At 63.3% G+C, this 15,852-nt stretch overlaps 1 protein-coding gene across 13 annotated transcripts in view; it reads right to left on the reverse strand.

Moving 5' to 3' along the window:
- Positions 1 to 15,852, reverse strand: part of CAMK2A (calcium/calmodulin dependent protein kinase II alpha) — a 60,428-nt gene that overhangs the window by 36,415 nt on the left and 8,161 nt on the right. For 9 of the 13 annotated variants that reach the window (XR_014836415.1, NM_001444366.1, NM_001444365.1 and 6 more), the window contains 2 exon segments: positions 10,064 to 10,158; positions 3,581 to 3,640 (listed from right to left, as the gene is read on the reverse strand). Coding sequence is in view for 4 of the 13 variants with exons in the window: in NM_001444366.1 (NP_001431295.1) it covers positions 3,581 to 3,640; positions 10,064 to 10,158 (155 nt within the window). In the remaining 9 variants the exon portion in view is untranslated. 13 annotated transcript variants of the gene reach the window in all.

The raw sequence follows: 15,852 nt of genomic DNA on the forward strand, positions 1-15,852 counted from the left end.
AGATGCTTGTCTCCTCACTTGCCCGCTGCAGACTTGCACCCTCGGGTATCCCAGTCAAGGTGTGGAAAAGACCCCTTACTCCCAGAGCATCCTTAGGGCGCAGAGCCCGCCTTGCCTGCCCGCTCAGGCGTTTGAGCCTTTAATGGCTCTTTCCTGACTGCGAGGAGCCCTGAGAAGCCAGGCTGCATCCTGACCATCAGAGGGCTTTCAGAACCGGGTCACAGCCATCTGGGAGGCGCTCCTTGAAGACTGGGGCCAAGGCCCAGCCTGCAGGAGCCTCAGCCCCTTCTGGAGAAGCTCCTCAGGACCCAGGGAAGTGGACAGAATGGGTGTGGGGGTGGTGTCTGCAGAGCTGAGTCTAGTCAGCTGGTGCCTTTGTGCGGACTGTGAAAGCCTGAAAGCCGGCCCTCTGAGCGTCCAGGCGAAGGGCCTGTGCGCTGGACTCCAGCCCCCACCTGCGGGACGGTGCTCGCGTTGGCTTCAGTCCGCCAGAGGTGGCTGCATCAGGGCTCCCAGCCCAGGAGGCAGGCTTCTCTCAGTGCCGTTCCACCCACAAAACCTCCCCTCCCACCGGTGGAAAAACGCAGCCTAGAACCCAAGAGGGAAGGAGTCAAAGGCCGTGGGCCGTGAGAGTCTCGCCCTGTGGAGACTCGGCGCCCTGGGCTCCGTGATTTATGCTGTCGCTGCCTGACATTTGAACACGTGTCCTAGAACAAACACATCTGCAACCTAGTTTTCATCTGTGGGGCTGGAGTCGGGAAGTTCTGACCTCCCGTCACATTTCCAGCAGTCACCGTTTTCTCCCTGGAAACGGAAGGGTCCTATTGTCCCCCGGCCACTGCCCCTGACGTTCACACAAGGACAGAGAACCTGGGCTCTGTCTGCAGTCAGCCTCGCTGGGTTTCCCTTCCAGCTCCACCTCTCAGCTGCTGTGTAACCTGGAGCAAGTGACGTGACCTCCGTGAGCCTCTTCTCCCGGTGGCACCGGACCGCTGTGGGTACCGCGAGGATGCTCGCGAGGCATGCAGCGCAGCGCCCGGCGCTGGGAAGAACCTCAGAGACCAGCACACTCTCATCCTCACCCTCAACCAGCCTCACTTGCCCTGGATGCCCCAAGTCACCTGCTAAGCTTTCAGCTCGGCTCCTGCCCCCCGGGGTGGTGTGGGGTGGGGGTGGGCGGGTCTGCCTTATCAGCAGGTGCTAATGATGCAGAGGGTGGGCCACTGTCTCCCCAGTACAGGATCTAGGAAGTCAATGCTTTGGGCTCCCAGCTGGACCCACCTCTGCTGAGGCAGGGACCTCTGGGATCAGGGCCCTGGGGACTGGGCAGTGGCCACACGCAGGCAGCAGCCAGTGATCTGGCTGGACTTTCCAAGCAGGCTGAGTAGGACTCAGCCTGGTTTCTCTGGGTTCTGACCCACCTCTCAGGTTCTGTAGACACATCTGGACCTCTTTGCCCGCCTTTGGGCAAATTACAGTCTGCTTTGAACGGAGGAACTTGGAGGCTCAGGAAACGGAACCCTGGAAGGACCGTTCCAGCCCTGACAACGGCTTCAGGCTTGCCCAGGCACCTTCCCGTTCCGGGTTTCGGCTCTGCTCCCCACGCCCCGTCCGCTGGCCACCTCACCAGCCCCTCGGTCTCATTTCCTCTGAACATCCTCAGAGACCAGCAGAGGCGCTGGCACACGATAGGGCCTCAGATGCCCTTGACATTAGACGGACCAACGAAAGCGTAAAAGACTCAACCATGGGTGCCTTTTCTGAGATGTCACCACGAGCCAGGCCTGTGCCAAGGGCTGTGCTTGCAATAGTTCATTCAACCCTCCCAACAGTTCTACAAAGCGGGTACCATGCGTATGTGCTTATTTCACGGAGGAGGATGTGGAGTCTGACAGGCACACAGCCCGCCCAAGCTCGAGCAGCGAGTAGAAGGCAGAGCTGGCATTTGAACCTGGGTGCCCTGACTATCTTAACTACCGTGTTACCTGTAGCACCCCAAACTGAGGACCCCAAATCCTGAAGGCTCAGAGGAACGAGAATTACGTGAAGACCCAGGCAGGAGGCTAAGCCGTCAGGTAATGTTCTGGGGGGCGTGCGGGCTGAGAAAAGGGGCGCAGCCTCGTGATCATGCAGCAGTTACAGGGGCACACACTGAACTGCGCTTGATTTGACCATCGCAGCCCGACAAGGTGTATCATTTCCATTTTTCCAGAGGAGAAGCTGAGCTGCAGAGCAGTGAAGCAGCCTGTCCTCAGCCACTCAGTCCTGAAGCAGCAAACCCAGGATTTGAGCTGCAGTCTCTCGGCCCCTTACTGCGCCCCGTCGGAGCTGGGAATGAGCAGAAGGAGACGGCAGCTCTGACCTGAGAGAGCCCTGTGCACACGCATACATGCCACACACACGCACACACACACTCCTACCTCCAGGGCTGAAGGCCTTTCTAAGAACCACGGGATTTGAGAGTCAGAGGGCGCTCCCAACGCCCCCACCCCCGCCTTGTGCGTCTGGGGGAGGGGAGGCCCAGGGGAGAAGCTTCCTAAGGCCACTGCGGGGCAGGGCTGGGGCCACCCAGGGTTGCTCTCCTCCAGCTGCCTTGCGCCCCTCTCTGATTCTGGCCCTGGAGCCTCGGCGGCTGTGTGTGCCGCTCTGCCCGCCTCCCAGGCACAGGGACTAGGAGGTGCCTTCTGGGTATAAATAGCAGACAGAGATGCCTCTCTCCAGAAGGAGAATTAACCCTTGGGGCCCTGGCAGATGCGTGTCTCCTGTGGGGGAAGGCGTGGGGCTCTCGGAGTCGGAGTGTGATTTCTCAGAGGCCCTGGGACCTCGCTCCTTAGGTGGGCAGGGAGCCAGCTGCCTTGGCACCACCCTGGAGTGTGTCAGACACACAAAACCTCAGGCCCCAGCCAGACCTGTTCAACTAGCACCTGCCTTTGAGCGAGCTGCCCGGCTGGTCCCTCTCCGTGTGAGGATGGGGACAGGGGGCTCCGAGGGGCCCTGCTCCTACCCCAGGTCACGCAGCCATTCCCTGACAAGCCGCATCTGGAACCTGCATCCCCTCGGCTCCATGACTCAGAACCCGCCAGGCAGGGATGCACCCTCAGTGGGGCGGGGCGGGGGAGGGGGCACCACGCCACCCACTCTGGCTCAGCCTCTCCACGCAGCCTGGGCTCGGTCCACCCGGGGGCAGGGGCTGCCTTGAGGCTTGTCTCAGAGAGGCCGAGGCTGGTGCCACAAGTCTAGGCAGGCGGGCATGGCCATGGTGCCAGGCTGACTCAGCATGGGGGTGGGCCTGGGGAGTGGGCTGCACTGGTCAAGGCCAAGCTTGGCCTATTTTCAGCTCTCAGAGCTTCGGGAGCTTTCCAGAAACAGCTTTTCTGAAGGAGGCTGCCGGCTGCGTGAGCGGGGAGGAGGGGCCCCTCTTCACCTTCCCCGCAACCCAGCTGCTCGCTGTGGGGTGTGGAAGCCGCACCAACACCCCTCTCCCCCCTCTGCTGCTGCCCAGGCCTGAAAGAGAGCAGCTGCCCCCCACACCCCGCAAACACCCGCCAGCCCCCCGCACCCTCGCCCATCCCCCACTCACCAATGTTGGGGTGCTTCAGCAGGCGGCAGATGCGGGCTTCCCGCTCCAGCTTCTGGTGATCTGAAACGCAGATGCCCAGCTGAGCCCAGGCGAGGGGACCTCCAGCCGCCCCACCTCTCCCTCCTGGCAGCCCCAGGTGGCCACCACCTCCCAGGACGGCCCCGGGCCTGGGCACACTGGCCTCTTGGGAGAACCCGGGGCTCTCTGCAAAGGTGTGGATGCAGGGGAGAGAAGGGCAGGGGTCGTGGTGCCTCAGACGACCCCCCCTCCTCTGGGCCTCAGCTTCCAGGGCTCTCAAAGGAGGGGCATTAGAGCCAAGCTCCGAGCGGCCTGGGATACCCCCACCCCACATGGGGCTCCGGCCGCACCCCCTGCAGCCTTGCCCCTCACGCTGCACCCCAGCTGGACCCAAATGCTGAACCTCAGTTCTGCAGGCACCCTCTGCTCAGCCCGCACCCCAGGGCCTTCGCGCCTGCCCTTCACCTGCCATCCTGCCGCGGCGCCCGCCCTGACGGCCACATGGGCAGGGGCCCCGGACAGCACGCCCCACTCTGTCTCAGGAATGCTGCGGTCCTGAGGGCAAGGACTCAGTCTCCCTTACAGCCCTGGCGCCGACCCACATGCCTGGCACGTGGTAGGTGCCGAATACATAACTGAACAGACGACCAGTCGACTGAGTGAAGCTTTCTAAGTCAGGGGCGTTCTCTGCAGGAGAAGCACTGCGTTAATTCACACAAGCTGGCTCCCTTGAGAGGACGCGGGGCCAGGACGCAGAGCGCCCCAAAGACCCTGAGGGTTTAACTTGCAGCCGCCCGGGGGCTCCCTGGGCCCTCCACCTGTTTCCCAGACTCCTGCCCGAACCCTCTGGTTCCCCCGCCCTCCAACACCACGGTCTCTGTCTCTGGGGCTGCGGGGAGCAGTCCTGCCTACGACCCTTCAGTCCCCTAATGTGCCTGGCCTGTGGGCATCACCGCACCCACTTATGCTTTCCTCAACTCCCTTTTTGGTGCTTTAATTCGGTATTGAATGCCTTGGTTTTTGTTTTGTTTTGTTTTAATGTAACCAAAGGGGCCAGTCACAAATGCAGAATGCTGACTGTGCCACGCGGTCTGCAGAGCACTTTATATGCCTCTCAAGCCCTGCCCACCAGCCTCCGAGGGTGGAGCTCCCACTGTGCTGGCTTTTGGCAGGGGCGGGTGGGGGCAGGAAACGGAGGCTCAGAGAGGTTAGGTGCCCGGTCACCCTGTGGCCAGCAGTGGAGCTGCGTTTGTACCCAGGCAGGGGGAGCTTTAAAACCCTGCGCTGCCCCGACTCAGCACCACCCTCCCCAGTCAGGGCTCACAGGAGGGAAGGCACACAGGCGCTCAGAGGCAGCGCAGGCCTGGAGCCCCGATCTCTGAATGGCTCCTCCAGAGCAGGTGGGTACAGGGAGGGCGATGAGGCTGGTGGACGTTCCAGCCTGTCCCCAGGCAGCCAGCCTCCATTACAGCATCACTAGCTGTCCTCCGGGGGCTGCAGACGCCAAGATCAATGCTGAGACGTGGCTTTCCGACCAGCAAAGCAATTAAGCATGACCCTCTTTTGCAGAAGGCAAGCCCCACTCCCAGGCTGAAGGCGGCCGCAGGGCAGCGGCGGGGAGGCTGGTGCGGGTTGGGGGGCTTCCCCTGCTTCTCCCTCGCTCTCTGCCTCCTTCCCTGTCCTCCCAGGCATGGGGGGGGGCATCCTGAGCGAAGAGGGGGGATCCCCAGCAAGAGCGGCCCAAGGGCCCCCCGTACCATACCGTGTCCCCACCGCCACACATCCCCAGCAGAACCAGACACCAGGCAGCTCAAAGCGGGGCCTGGCAGAGGGGGCTGGGAGCCTCCTGGCCCAGGCTGCACACTCAGGGGGCCGAGCACCTACACCCGGAAGGCGGACGTTTTCTCCCCATGAGGTCGCCGGGGGCAGAGTCACACTGACAGGATTGAGGGACGCAAACCGCCCCAGGGCGTCGGGCGCGCAGCTGGTTCCAGACCTCGCGGCTGCAAAGGCTCCGAACTCATCGTCTTTCTAAACCTTATAATCGTGTCCGTGCAATGATACTGCACGGCAACTTCCCCTGTGCAAAGCGTTCATCTGTTGGAAGTAAACATACTTTATACATGAATTTTTGTAACGCTGAAGTGTTTTCATTTTCTAATATCCAAGGAACCTCAAGAAACATAGGCCTGAGCTCCTCTCGGCCGTGGAGGACGCGCTCCGTCCCACAGACGGGGAGCCCGAGCCCAGTGAGGAAGGACCCATCTCTCTACCAAAACCCAGGTGGGCAGAAGGCTTCTTTCAGCTCAGCGCGCGGAGGAGGCGCTGCTGAAGGCTCCCCACAGCCCGCGGCCGCTTGTTAAAATGTAAATCAGATCCCGTCACCCCCAAACTTTCGCCAGCTTCCTAATGTGCACAGAACACCGTCCGGGCTCCCCAGCCAGCCAGCAACACCGTCGGGGTCCTGCCTCGTCTCGGCCGGAAGCTCCAGCCGCACAGGCCCCTCGGTGCCCCGAGAGCCGTTCCTAGCCCTGGGCCTTCACACTCGCGTGTCCTCTGCCCGAAACCCCTTACTCCTCACCGTCTCAGGGCTATGCACCCACCCCCAGACAAGGAGGGTCCTGACACAAGGCCACCTTCTCAGAGAGTTTTCCCGGCTGCCTTTTCTGAAAGTCCCTCCAGCCCCATCATTTCCCTGTTACCCGCTCTGACTTTTTTTTAAGGGCCGCACCCCTGACATGCGGAGGTTCCCAGACTAGGAATCAAATCAGAGCTGCAGCCACCAGCCTATACCACAGCCACCGCCACGCGGGATCTGAGCTGCATCTGTGACCGACACACGGCTCAGGGCAACGCTGGATCCTTAACCCCCTGAGCGAGGCCAGGGATCAAACCTGTGTCCTCATGGCTACTAGTTGGGTTTGTTTCTGCTGCGCCACAACAGGAACTCCTGATTTTCTGTGTAACGCTCATCACCACCTGAGGTTACCCAGACTACCTGGGTATTTAATGTGTTTTTCAGGCTCCCCGAGCAAACAGTGCCGCGAGAGCAAGACCTTGTCCGTTGGTCTCCACCGTGTTCCCACGGCCTGCAGCCACCCAGCGGCTTGTCCAAGTTCCCGCGGCCCTGGAGCCGCAAGCTGGGATCGCAGCCGCAGTCGCAATGAGCGCGCTACCTCGCCTCCTGTCCTGGTGACGGGTGGGTCAGTCCGGCCAGGCCAGGGGAGCCCCGCGACGCCGAGCCGCCCGGGGACCGGGGGCCTGCTCCCAGCGCCCTTAAGGAGGGAAGCCTGTGAAACGTCTCCCTCCCTCCCTGGGGCCGGCCTCCTGGCTGCTGGGGTTCAGGGGTCGGCCCTGCCCAGGGCTCGACAGGCAACGGGCGGGTGGAAATCCTGGGGAGCCTGGTCCCGGGGGTGGGCCGGGCGGCCGGGCAGGGCAGGGCCTGGGCAAGGGCAGCCAGGCAGCCCGAGGGCCCTGCCTGCGGGGAGGTGGGCTCCAGCAGGCGGGCGGGCAGCAGAATATTGGCTGGGAGCACAGGAACCCGGGCAGAAAAGAGACCCTGAGTCTCGGGACAGGAACTGCCCCTTCCCCACAGGGCTTTGGCTACTCAGCGTCCGCGGCGTCGGGAGGCTTTGGGGAAGTCAGCTCGACGACCCAGAGCGCCAGGCCGGCTGGAGAGGGAGACGAGAAAGACGGAGAAGATGTGTCTCCCCGCCTCCTCCCGGGCTCCCTTGGACGGACCGGAAGCGCAGAGGCACCCGGGGTCCTGGGGGCTGGGGCCAGGGAGCCGAGGAGGTGACCCCTCCAAGCTGGGATGGACAGTGGGAGCCATGGAGGTCGCCACATGGGGCCCGTCCCCTCTGGTGGCAGCAGCCACGTCCAGGCGCCCGCATGCCCTGAAATGTTGATGAAGCCTGTGTGTGGGCCGCTTGGTGAGGCTGAGGCTCGGAAGCATCCAGAGCCCCTGGCAGGGAGTGTGTACTCGCTGCTGTGCCTGCTGACACAGGACTTCTATAAACGCAGGCGCTTGGGCCTCACCCACTGAGTCCCCCACCCTCAGGCTAAAACTGGGGCGGCTGCATCTTTCAAAGGCTCCTGGGGGGATTGGGCAGGGATTGGGCAGGAAAATATTTTCACCTTTCATTTCATGTCTTTATGGCTTCTCGGAGTTGTTTATACTCTGAGCATTTTATATAAAAGAGTAAGTTAAAAATACATACACAAAATATCTCCTGGGTTTGGGCCCGTGGGGAAGGGGAAGCCACAGCTCTCTGCGGGGGGCGCGGATGCCTGCCGGGAGCTGCCGAAGGCACCGGGGGTGCCAGCAGGAGAAGCTCCGAGTGTGTTGCCAAATATTCAACATCAAACCGCTCGCCCCCCCAGGCCCCGTGAGTGGCAAACAAAGACTCTGCTCACAGCAGCTCTACCCTCCTCCCCCGCGGGGGAGAAGCGCCTTGGCAGCTGGCAGTTTCCCCTGAGAACCTCCCCACTGCCACCCTCACATTCACCTGGGCCTGGCACTTCCTCCCAGGGGGTCAAAGGGCCACAAATGGCCAGAGGCACTGCCCGGCATCTCCCAGAGTCTACACCACCCTGGGGAACCTTCTAGAAAAGACCCAATGCCCCTTCCGCTCCCCTGCCCCCAAAAGCCTGTCTGTCCGTCGCGTGCGTGTGTGGATGTGGTGCTGTCTGGGGAACTGGCCCCGCATCCAGGGAGGACCTTGGCTCCTGTCCTTTCGTCTGGGGGGACCCAAGCTGTCACCCCAGGCTGTGGTCATCACCTCATTTGATGACCAGGGACTCTAAGTACAGAGAGGGGAGACCAGAGACCACCAGTCACACAGCAACGGCAAAGGGGAGGCGGCCCTCCTGCCCACCCTGCCCGCTGCCCCGGCTGGGCCCCTCTCGCCCTCCCCACCAGAGCGCCCCCAGCCCCAGCCCCGGCTCTCCTCGCAGGACGCTGGTCTGCCTCGTGCGGCACCGGCTAACTAGCCCGTGCTCCAGGCTCCCGGCCACGCCGAGCGAGACACAGCAAAGCAGAAGCGCACGGCCGACACGGAACCTGCTGGGCCCCCGCCCGGCCTCTCCCATGCCGCCCACGCCACGGGCCGCTCGGTCCCCACCTCGCCCATCAGAGTGGCTCCCGTCCGCCCCGGGGGACCCCAAGGCAGCTCAGACCCACCGTGCAGAGCGGGACCTTCGAAGACCACCCTTCCCCACCCGCCGACCACGGCCACCAGCACCACCGCCCGAACCCCGCGCTCAGGGCAAGAGGCGGCGCTCCTGGGCAGGCGACCCACGTTTTAGCGCACGGCCAGCGCCTCACTGAGGACACCCCCCCCCCCGATTCCTTCCACGGGGAGTCACAGCCTACCCTTGCAACCACCTGCGGGGGCCACCGGCACCGCTGATCGCCAACCACTTCCTAATTGGAATCACCTAGAAGTGGTTCCCACGCCCAGGTCACGGCGCAGACGTGCCAAATCCCGAGGTTGGGTGTGGGATCCAGGCCCGGCGCGCATCTGAAGCCAGGAGACTCCAGGACGAGGACTGGCTAGGAAGCCCCTGTTCAGGCGGGTCTTAGGGACCACAGGGTGGACAGGTTTGGCCGAAGCAGAGGGCACCTTCGACGCGTCCCCTCCTCTTGGTGCTCGTGCGCCAGAGGGAGACGGGTGGTGAACAAGGCCCCCAGCCGGCACATGGGATAAGACCAGGAGGGGAGAAGCCGCAGCAAAGGAAGACGCTGCCACATGGGAGCCCCTCAGACCTGCAGGTCCGGAGAGGCTCTCAAGGGGTGTGACCGACAAACACCACGTGCTCTCACGTCTGTGTGGAGTCTTAACAAAAGGGGTCGAAATAAACTTACTTGTGGAGCAGAAACAGACTCACAGACATTGAAAGACTCACGGTTACCGAAGGGGACAGGCGGGGGGCTGGGAGGGATGGACGGGGGTTTGGGATGGAAACGCTGGAAAATTAGGCTGTGATGATGGCTGTAGTTATAAGTATAATAGAATTCATCGAATTATTACAAAAAAAAAAAAAAGGGCTGTGACATTGAGCTGAGGCCTAAAGGCTGATGAAAGAGCCAATCCTGGAAGGAGCGGGGTCAGGGCACCCGGCCCGAGTGAACGGGAGGTGCAGAGGCCTGGCGCTGCGAGCGGAGGCGCGGGGCCGAAGAGCAGGGGGAGGAAGCCCACCCGGGACCTCGGTCTCCCCCTGGGGCGGGGGGGCTGCAGAGAGCCTGGCCTGCGAGGAGGCCGTGGGCCCAGCCTTGACTCCCAAGGGTGTGCCTGGCTTTGTGAGCACCCAGCACCCACCCACGGGGAGAAGAGCCCCCGCCTCTGGCGGCCGCATCGCCCTGGCGGGGGGCAAACCCAGGTCCTGGGTCCAACCCAAGGGGCAGAGGGAGGGTGACAGGAGGGGGGCCGGGGGTGGGGGCCCAGGCAGGGACCCGCCACCTACCTCTGGCCGAGAGCTTCTTAGTGTTGATGATCTTGGCAGCATATTCCTGGCCAGCCAGCACCTTCACGCACCTGCGCACCACGGAGAAGGCTCCCCTAGGGCAGAGGAGGCAGAGGCGGTGAGGGAGGGCTGCATCGAACTTCTTCCAAAAAAGACGTGACATTGTGCGGAGACCCCAGCAGACGCCGCGTGCCCCGCAGCAGCACCGCACCGGGAGGAGCCTCCTCTAGAGCCCATGGCGCCCGTCAGAGCCGCACTGGCGGGACCTGGGGACAGACCAGGCCCGGGACCCAGGGGAAGCCGGGGGCTAAGTGTGAGGCGCTTTAGGCCTCGTGAGAGACGCGCCTTCAGAGTCGCAGTCAGGTACGTTCACCAGCTTCTGAAACGTTAGCATCAGGCCCTGTGAGAATCACAGAAACTGGGTCCCTGGAAATTCTTTGAGTAGGGAACACACGGGCATGGTGCAAACTTCAAAAGATCCAAAAGTATCGGCAGTGAAAGACCCTATGCCAAGCCCCTTCCCAGAGCGCTTGGCACGGCCAGTCTCCCCAGCGCAGGCGGGGACCGGCCTTGCCTCTGCTCTTCGGCGCCCTCCCTTTGCCGAAACGTGTTTAGAGACCCTCTTCCACATCCAGCGCAAGGGGGTCCTTGCTCCTCCGTCCTGTGGCTGTCCCGCAACGGCCCCAGCCGTTCCCCGCTGCTGCTCACGGCCAGCGCTGCCCACAGGCCCTCCTACGGCCCCGCGTTACACTGCCCAGCTGTGCAGTGCCCGCAGGTAAACTCGAGGACTCGTTTTGTTTTGTTTTGTTTTTTGGTCTTTTTTGTCTTTTGAGGGCCACACCCGCGGCATTTGGAGATTTCCAGGCTAGGGGTCGAGTTGGAGCTGTAGCCGCCGGCCTACACCACAGCCACAGCCACGCCAGATCTGAGCCGCGTCTGCCACCTACAGCACAGCTCATGGCAACGCCGGATCCTGAACCCACGGAGCGAGGCCAGGGATCGAACCGGCATCCTCATGGTTACTGGCCGGGTCTGTCGACTGCTGAGCCACGATGGGAACTCCCACATTTCCAATTTTTAAATACTGGCACTTTATTCCAAAAAATTTAAACCTAGTATTTTGCCAAACGGAACTAGTCTGAGGTCACGCTCTGCCACCCAGATGCAGGGTCACATCCTCTACCACAGGGGTCATCTGATGCGACCCCTTCGTGTCCCAGAGGAGGTCCCGATCAGACGCGGACCGGGGCTTCCGCCCTAAGCACCCTCCCCGCAGGCCAGTGGCAAGGCCAGGTCCCCTGGGAGCCTCCCCAATCTTCATGTGCGTGGCAATCACCCAGGCCTCTGGCTAGAAGGCAGCTTCTGATTCCTTAAGTGTGAAGCGGAGCCAAGACTATGGCTTCCGTGCAGCTCAAGGTCACGCAGCCAGTTACAGGCTGTGCCGCGCCTACAACTCCGACATTTGCACCCCCAGGGCTGTGGCTTTGCCGCCGCCCAGCAAGCCTGCTGCTTCCCGGCCTGCACGTCGGGGGCCCACCACGGCCACGAGCCATCAGGTCCTCCCGCCTCCCGGGGCCTCTTCCATAAGCACACAGGCAGGCCCAAATCACAGGGCCTCCCAGAGGTGCCCACCCTACCCAGGCAAGGACCCTCAGGTCCCTGCCCAGGGGAGGCCTCGATGCTCAGAAGCCCCAGGGAGAGGAGGTCTCGAGGGGCCATTTCCAGGAAAGGTGCTGAGAACTGCAGGGGCGGGGGTGGGGGGTGGGGGGGGAGGGAGGAGGAAGGGGGGAGGGAGGAAGAGGGGAGGGAGGGGGGAGGTGCATCGTTTCTCCAGCGGAGAACAATCTACGGAAAGGCTTTGGATCAATGAGGGTCACACTGGCTGTTTCAGGACCCCTTTGGGGATCCCCTTTGGGGATCTTTGAAAAATGCATATTCCTAGGCTCTACCCAGACCCACCAAACCAGAATTTCTGGTGTGAGTCCGGCAATCTGTATTTTCCTTTAACACGCTGCCCAGGATATGGTTTCCCAGCCAGCTGGGTACTGCCCTGCCCGCTTCTGGGAATGAGTCCTGCTAGATGCCCACCTGGAATCAGCGCCCACGGGCCCTCAGGTGGGGCTCTGGGCAGAGACGCTGGGCAGGCCACGTGACCCTGGGCTCTGTCCCAGGAGCCGAGGACCTGAGAGCCTTGTCCGTCAAACAAGAGAGAGCATGCTTGCCGCACCTCCTCCTCAGAAGCCAGGGCCAGGCTTTTGCAAAGACCCAGGTTCTACCCAGGGGTGGACGTCACGGCAGAGCAGCTGCAGGAACCCTGTCTCCCCGGAAGGGTAGCCTGTGCCTCAGGACGAAGCCACGTGCCCTTTTCTCTGGGGCAAAAGGATGCATGGACCTCGGCAGGGGCTCGGAAGGAGGCGTCTCCCCAGGCCAGGGCAAGGCCACGGACCCTGGCCTCTCTCACATGCAGGTGGGCCCTTCCTCCAAAGGCGGTTTCACCGCCGAGCTCCCTGACCCTGACGGCAGCCCTGCGGGGCGGGGGTCACGATCCCCCCCTTCACAGCTCGGGCGACCGCGATGCCTCAAGTGAGCAGGTGTATCCCCTGGAGGCGCGCAGAGAACCCCGTCACCTGCCCGTGTCCTTCCGACCCCGCCAAAGGCAGGAGAGTGTGACTCTTGAAAGCAGGGGCTCTGGGCTCCCGAAGCCTTGTGGTCTGATCACGACCGAGCCCCAACTGGGTGGTACTGAACGTGGCGCTTCACCCGTTCCCTCCCGTAAAACGGGGCAGTAATTACATCCGCGTCGCGTCACGGGGAGGTTCCGAGCGGTAACACGTGCGGAGCCGGCACAGAGATCCGCGGACGCGCGAGGGAAGGGCCAGGCCAGGAGCCTCGCTGTCCCTATGCGGCCCCGGGTTCCCGTCCACCGCGGAAAGGCGGCTCCCTGCCCGCCTGCCCCCCCGGGGCTGGGGATCAGGAAGACGAGGCCCGAGGAGTGTCTCCAGCAGGGCTGAGCGTGGGCAGCGAGCCTGCAGCCCCGACTTCCTCCCTCTCTCATCTTTTGTTTTAAAAAAGGCATGTTCCTACATTCTCGTCCTGCGTGAGCGAGTGGCCACAGCCCAGCAGCCTTGGCAAAAGGAAGAGCCAGCCCACGCCTCCCACGGCCCTGAGCTGAGCAGGTGGCCAGTGGGTGGTGGGCGGGAGCCTGGGTACAGGACCGGGCAGAGAGGGGAGGAGGCCCGGGGCGGGGGCAGGGGCGGAGGGAGTGACGGTCGGAGGGAGGGATGAGGCCTGCCTGCGATGGCCTGCGGGGTGCCACGGGCTCAGGGCCGGGCTGCCCGCGGGGGTGCGTCAGCCACCTCTCAGGGCCCTGGGGCACGTGGCACCAAGAGGCTCTAGGTGTGACAAAGCACACACAGGGCGCCCTGGGTGTGAAGCGCGTACCCTCGCCCGGAGAGGCTCGCGGAACGCGGGCGGGAGGACCCGGGCCTCAGCCCAGTCGGCGGACCGGGGCAGGGTCTACCCCGCGCAGGCCTCAGCCCCTCGAGTGCAGCGGGCGCGCGGGCGGGCATGCGGGGCTAAGTGGCACAGAGGACTTTCTGCCCGCGAACACTCTAGAGCGGGGCTGTCCCGCAGAACTTTCTGTGACGATGGACACATCCTGTGCTGGCCACTGGGACAGTGGCCAGCCTCACACGGCCACAGGCACTGGAATGTGGCTCGTGGGACGGAAGAGCCTCTTTGGGGCTGCGCCTGGGGCAGAGGGAAGTTCCGGGGCTGGGGGGTCGATGCAGCGTTGCAGCTGCCGGCCGGCACCACAGCCACAGCGACACGGGACCCCCCATCCACGGAGCGAGGCCAGGGATCCGCGAGGCTCAGGGACACGGTGCTGGATCCTTAACCTGCTGAACCACGGTGGGGACTTCGAGAACTGAAGTTTTAATTTGACGTCATTTCAATCATCGGAGGTGGGCAGCGACCATCACATCGGACGATGAAGCCGTGTGTGCGATAAGAACAGCCGTCCTGAGCCAGGCCAAGCAGAGCTCCGGCCGTGGTTTGGCTGCTCACGAGCAGGTTGTTTAACCCCAGCAAGCCCAGCCCTTGCCCTGTAAGGTGTGGTGAGAACGGAACCCACCCCGAGCCATCGCTTCAAGGGCTCAGTGAGAGAGGAAGGGGTGCAGTGGGCTCAGCCCCGTCCCTGGAGGACGGCAATGCTCAGCAAACAGCGCCTTTTATAGGCATCATTATCTCCCAGCGACGAGAACAGCTGGCATCAGCAGCAGCAAAATGGACCTGGTTTGCCAGGCTCGGGGAAGATCAGGCTGGGAGAGGAGGTGTGTGGGGACCGTGAGGGTGCCCCCCGGGCCACCTGCCCTGGATGTGTGCGGGCAGGGAGGCCGCACCTGCTTCTCCTAACAGACAGACGGGGAGGGCACGGGGTGGCAGAGAATGCGGGAGAGTGCTAATGGGCCGTGAAAAGCCAGAAATTGCTTTCCGGCTGCCTGGCAGGCATGGTGTCCTGGGAGTCGCTGGCTCCCAGCCCACAGGACCCGGTCACCCTCTCTGGCCTAAAACACCCCCAGATGCTGACACGATAGCACCAGGCACGCTCGAGGGGTCCTCACTCAGCTCGGCTTCCACGGGAAAGGTGGGGCGAGGAGCCTCTGCTTCGCTGGGGGGAGGGCCCTGCTGCCCAGCCTGGCGGTGGCCACAGCTTCCGCCACAGGACCCTCCCCGCCTTCCCCGCTGGGCCTGGGGTGTCGGCAGACCGGAGCGCCACCCGCGAGCCCCGCTTCCCCTCTGAGCCCCGGGGGCATCCTGACCGCCCATCAGGGCTCCCTTCAGCGGCTGCCTCCTCACATACCCAAGTCTCCTCGTTCTGGAAACAGAGCAGCCGCCCTTCCCCCAAACAGAAAGACTTCAAAGAACCAAGAGGCTTTCTCTTGACCCAGCAGCCGCGTCCTGCCCCCCTTCCCTGCTGCAAACTTCCAGAACCAGCGTCCGACCTCCCCGCCCCCCCACCCCCCACAGCAATCTGGTTCCCGCCCCCGGGCTCCCTGGAAGAAAAGCGGTGCCAGGCCCGCCCACCCAGTGCCCCCCGCAGCCCTGCAGCCCCTGTTGGGCCAGAGCCGCAGCCTCGCCTGCCCCTCTCCAGGTGGCACTTGTCCCCATCAATGGCCCAGCTTTGAGACCCGCCTTCCCTCGTGTTTCAGGGTCGCTGCGCTCCCCCGGCAGCCCCCTCCCCCCCGACAGTGCTTTCATGTCTTCGCCCCCCTCCCATCACTGGCCCGTCCCCACTTCTCACCACCTCCCTCATCCCTCTGCCCAGGGCCACGCGCTGGGTCTGGGGAGAGGGTGCGAGTTGTTCACAGCCTCACAAAGGATTCTCTGACCTCCTCCCCAAATGACGAAAGCCACGGACCATCACCCAGGACGGACACCTGCCCCGGTAAAGCCCCTCCCTCTTCAGAATTCTAGTCCCAGTTGTCCAACTCCTGCCCGTCATGCCTGGCTGCTCCGGGATGGGCACCTCCTAATCAGAGGCTGGTCTCCCCCCTCAGGTCTCCCCTCAGCTACTGCACTTGGGCATCTGACGTCAACCGGATGGGCTGCGGTGAGAAAGCCCCCCCTCAAAGGCGGATAGAGCTGCTGTCGGGGAGGGGCTCGCATCCAACAGCTCTTGGGGGCCAGCCCTGCACAGCCCAGGTTGGCTGGTCTGATCCCCGGGCACAGAGCAAGGTCCGGGTCACGCGACCCAGAGCCGATGGGGTTAGGCCGTCTGGGAGAAG

The sequence above is a fragment of the Sus scrofa genome, chromosome 2 (assembly GCF_054392235.1).
Source record: "Sus scrofa isolate SSC_HxYL_T2T_F1_AM1 chromosome 2, Sscrofa_HxYL_maternal_Yorkshire_Landrace_v2.0, whole genome shotgun sequence".
Taxonomy (NCBI): domain Eukaryota; kingdom Metazoa; phylum Chordata; class Mammalia; order Artiodactyla; family Suidae; genus Sus; species Sus scrofa.